At 46.9% G+C, this 4,771-nt stretch overlaps 1 protein-coding gene across 1 annotated transcript in view; it reads right to left on the minus strand.

Moving 5' to 3' along the window:
* Window positions 1-426, minus strand: part of MUC20 (mucin 20, cell surface associated) — a 7,598-nt gene extending 7,172 nt beyond the window's left edge. The window contains exon 1 of the mRNA XM_023728676.1: window positions 351-426. Within this exon, the coding sequence (XP_023584444.1) occupies window positions 351-426 (76 nt within the window). The remainder of the gene's footprint in view (window positions 1-350) is intronic.
* Between the last annotated feature and the right edge of the window lie 4,345 nt (window positions 427-4,771).

Consider the following 4,771-nt stretch of genomic DNA (forward strand, 5'->3'; position numbering starts at 1 on the left):
CTTTAAGAATGATTAACCAGCCTACATGCCCCCTGCGTTCACACACGCGCACTCTGTCTCTACTCACCCCGCTTCCTCAAAATCCCACCTGCATACAGACAAACTCACGGGCACCCTTTCGATAACATTTATTTGTATGTACTGCAGCGCCCATACGTGCTTAAAATGACACACACTGCTATTTGCATACTCTTTATCAACAATAATAATACTTCACATTTTTATAGCCTTATAATTAATCATAATTAGCTTAGGAGAGCCTACCCTCACCCACGGGGCTGTCCACACTGAAACTCACACCCAGAGCCCTGGCAGGAAAGAAGCCCACAGGCCCCCTCTGCCCTCCTTACCTGCAGAGCTCCCGGGGACGCCAGCCTCCCAGCAGAAGAGGAAAAGGGGAAGAGCCAGGCCCCAGAGAGAGCCCATCGTGGCTGCGGTGCCGGCCACTATGGCCAGCAGACCTGCCCACTGCCCTCACTGCTGTATTTTCCTGCTTCCTCAACCCAGAGAGGAGGGGCGGGCCACCTGCCTGGCTGTGACGGGGTGGTTTCCAGGATGCCACCAGGTGATTACAAATGCACGGGCTAAGAACTGGCAAGTTGAGGTCTCAACCATGCTGACCTTCCTGTCCCCCTCACCCCGTGACCGTTTCTCTCTGAAGTTTGGTTTAAAGATATAGAATCACTTCCCCGGTGATATTCACCCCTTCAGTCCTATAGCCGAGGAGGCCATGGAAGATGGTGGTCCAACTCCACACCCCTACTCACTCACCCTCGCCTTGTCTAGGGCTTGGGCTTCTAGTCAACCAGACAGACCTAGGTTTCATTCTGGACCCTGGACCTTATTAGCTCTGTAATTATAGAACCTTTCTGAACCTCAGCTTCCTGATCTATAAAATGGGCATAATCCCTACCTCACTAGACTGTTCGTAAGGACTGTATGAGATAGTAAAAGCTCTTACTCAGTGTCTGCTACATAGTTGGTGCTCATAAAAAATACGTACATCTTAGGTGCTCAATAAATGAATAAAAGAGTAAGGGAATGGGAGAGCCCACTCCAATCCTCAAACAATAGAGAGGGGACAGTCCCCCGAGGTCTCTAGTAGACAACTCCCCAATGTAGGGGCACGACTCTGATCTCTAGGTCCATCCATCTTCAACATCCTGGGTTTCAGCATACCACTCAGAGCCAGGACAGTGTCCAGCCAGGCTGAGGAACTGGAATGAGGGTGGAGAGGCAGGGAATTAGCTGGGAGAAGGCAAAGAGCAAACGCGCTGGACTAAGTTGCAGGGCCTGGGAGGAGAGGAAGTGCAAGAGTGACGACTTAGAGAAGCTGAGGGGAGCTGGCCGTGAGAAGAGCAATATGGCTGCTGAATATATTTCCAAACACCCCTGAAAAAGATTCTTACCCTCTCAACGGGCCAGGGCCATGAGCTATTATGGTTACAGCCAGTGGCCAGGAATGGCATCATGGGACTTTTAGGGCAAGAGCTTTGTGATGGAAGCAGCTCTGGTACAGAGGGAAAAAGGCTGGTCCAGGGTCATGGGATCATAAAATCTCAGGGCTGGAAGGAACTTTAAAGTTGGATCAGAAGATCTAGACTCTGTTTTCAGTGCTACACTTAACATGACCCAGGAGCTGTGTGATCTTGAACAAGTTGTTTGCCCTCTCTGGGCCTCAGTCACAAGAGCACTGAGATCCTCTGGGCCTGCAGCCTGGGGTTCTGTGTTGGCCTCCCCTATGGGCAGGGGTGTGTGACACTGGCTTCTAGAACGTCACCCTGCATTGGGATAAAAGGCTGAGCCACTGGGAAGGAGGAGGGAGTCATCTTAGAACATGAAGGGAGGAAGACTCTGCCGGCAGAAGCTGAGAGGAGGTCCATCTGGGACACAACCCAGGACCTGGGATTTTGGGTCCCAGTTCCAACTACATCATTAATCTGTAGAGTACTCTTGATAAACTGAGCCCCTTTCCACCCTCCCACTCAACCTCAGTTCTTCCGTTTATAAAAAGGGAGAGTGGATTTCTGTTGGAGGTTTTGGGTAGGGAGAGGAGACTCGGGTTCGCAGCAGTGGTCTGAATTCTGTTCAACCCTGTCTAGAAGGGCATGATCTGGTGTGAGCCTTCCCCTAGAGAAGGAGGAGGAGAAACCCAGCAAGAATGCAGTCCCTTTCTGCCACCTGCCTCCCAGCCTCTACCTATGTGCCCCACCCCAGCTGGGAGAGGGCCTTCCTCATTCCAGGGACAGGTGGGTCCCTAGACCAAGACTTAATCTGTAGATTCAAGATGTATTGTGTATTCAAGATGCCTTTTCATCCCCACAAGGAACTCTCCCTCTCTATTTCCTTTTTCTTTTTATCATTTAAGTGATCAGCAGCCCCTACAGGAGGAAAGTCTGGCTGAATGCTTTCCTTGTTTGATAAATTTCTCTGGATCATCTTCCTCTGTACAGGAGAGAATTTCCAAGGCTGACTGTTGTCATCTTGGAGCCATAACAATTTTATCCAGAAAGTTCCTGGATCCTTTCAGCCAAGCTCAGCAATCACACTGAATGAGCATAGGAGGCTGGTTTCATTGATTCAACAAACATATATTGAACTCTTACTGTCAAAGAGAAAAATCAATAACAGATATTTACTTTGATTTTAGGGTTTTTCTTACCCATGAAACCAAATATTAACCCTAAGAATTCCTGACCAAATGTTGCCAGTGGCTTTTTTCACCCAAAGTTGCTAATCTTTTCTTTCCTGTTTGAAGTCAGCCAGAGACCAACTTGTGATCTCAATAAAAGGGGGAGGGCAGGGTTCAATCAATCATGTTAAGATTAGCCAGTGGTTGATCTTCTGTTCTTCTCCCTCCTCTCCTCTTTATAAGCTTCACTGTAACTAGCCTGATTTGAGCCATTTGCTTTTTTTTGGAATCAAAATGGTCTCCCTATATGCATACGGAATAATTGCTTAGAATAAACCATACGTTTCCATTTCTTTGAGTTTTGATTATTCTTAACACTACTATATGCCTATAGGGTCACTATGAGTTGGAGTCGACTTGACGGCAACGGGTTTGGTGTTTTTTTGGTTTTGTATGCCAGACTGGAGCCCCAGTGGCAGAGTGGTTAAGAGCTCAGCTGCTAACCAAAAGGTCGGCAGTTCAAATCCACCAGCCGCTCCTTGGCAGTTCTACTGTGTCCTATAGGATTGCTATGAGTCAGAATCAACTCACTGGCAATGGGTATATATGCCAGACACTGTTCTAGACATTTGGAATACATTCCTGAATAAAACAGATTCCTTCTCTCATGAAACTTACATCCTAGTGAGGAGAGACAGCAAACAATAAACAAACAAGTGAGTTGTATAGGGATGAATGCTATGAAGAAAAAAAATAGTAGTAAAAGGAATCACGAGCGCTGATGCGTGTGTAGGGGGTTGCAGGTTGTAGAGTTAAATTCAGGGTGAGATGATGAAGGGCCTTGGGGTCTTGGGGGCTTTTACTCTGAGTGAGGTGGGAGCCCATGAAGAGCTCTGAGCAGAGGAGAGATGGGATCTGATTTAGGTTTTAGAAGGATCACCTGGCTGCTCTGCTGGGAATCAAGTAGAAACAGAGAGTTAAGAGCCTTTGGCCGCAGTCCGGGTGAGAGATGGTGGTGGCTCTAATCACTGGGATAACAGTGGAGGCGGTGAGAAGTGGTCAGATTCTAGATATATTTTGAAAGTTACGTGAGCCAGCATGGTTTCCTGCCAGATTGATGTGGAATGTGACAGAAAGAGAGGGGTCAAGGATACCTACAAACTATTCAGTCCTAATAGCTTGAAGGATAGAGTCACCATCAGCGACATTTGGGTCTGGCTCTCCCACCAGGATATTTAGAGACCACTATCCCCCCATCACCAGGGCGTATTATAGGGATTAATCTGACTGTGGACAATAATAGTGAGTAAAGCCCAAAGCATTCACCTGTGAAGGGCTTGATAAAAGAGTTAACTTGGTAAAATGTCCTTGAAATACAAGGCTGTAGGGCTGCTAGACCACTAAACTGTCAATTAGCTCTCCACCCGAAACCCATTGCTGTCGAGTCAATTTCGACTCATAGCGACCCTATAGGACAGGGTAGAACTGCCTCATAGGGTTTCCAAGGAGCGGCTGGGTGGATTTGAACTGCCAGGACCTTTTGGTTGGCAGCCAAACTCTTAGTCACTGCACCTCCAGGGCTCCTAGTTCTCCACAGGACACAGCAAGTTGTTTTGGGGACAAAATGCTGGGTGTGCACAAACTGTGAATGAGGCCCTGTCAGCAGGGTTACCACAAGAAAAGTGGTGGGAAGCATCTAGGATGACAAGGCCCTGAGAACTGCCCCCTCCTCACCCCAGCCCCCATCTCCTTGGGTTGTAGCATAGGAAACTCCAGGGAGCCCTTTGCTTGTGTATTCATTCACTTCTTTTATTGAGGTACAACCTACATATAGTAAACTACACCAATCTTTAGTATACAGCTTGATGAATTTTTATAGATGTCTACACCCAAGATGGATCTGCCACTCAGATTAAGCTATAGAACATTCCCAGCACTTCAACAGGCTCCCTTGTGCACCCTTCCAGACAATATCCCCCAAATGTAAACATTATTTTTACCTCTGTCATCATAGATTAGTTCTTCCTATTTTTGAAAGTAATATAAGTAGAGTCATGCAGACATACTTTTTTAATCAAATTTTTAAAATTTCACAACATAAAATTAGTCATTAACTGTTATAAAGTGTACAATTCAGTG

This window comes from Trichechus manatus, unplaced genomic scaffold, assembly GCF_000243295.1.
Source record: "Trichechus manatus latirostris isolate Lorelei unplaced genomic scaffold, TriManLat1.0 scaffold00026, whole genome shotgun sequence".
NCBI classification, from domain to species: domain Eukaryota; kingdom Metazoa; phylum Chordata; class Mammalia; order Sirenia; family Trichechidae; genus Trichechus; species Trichechus manatus.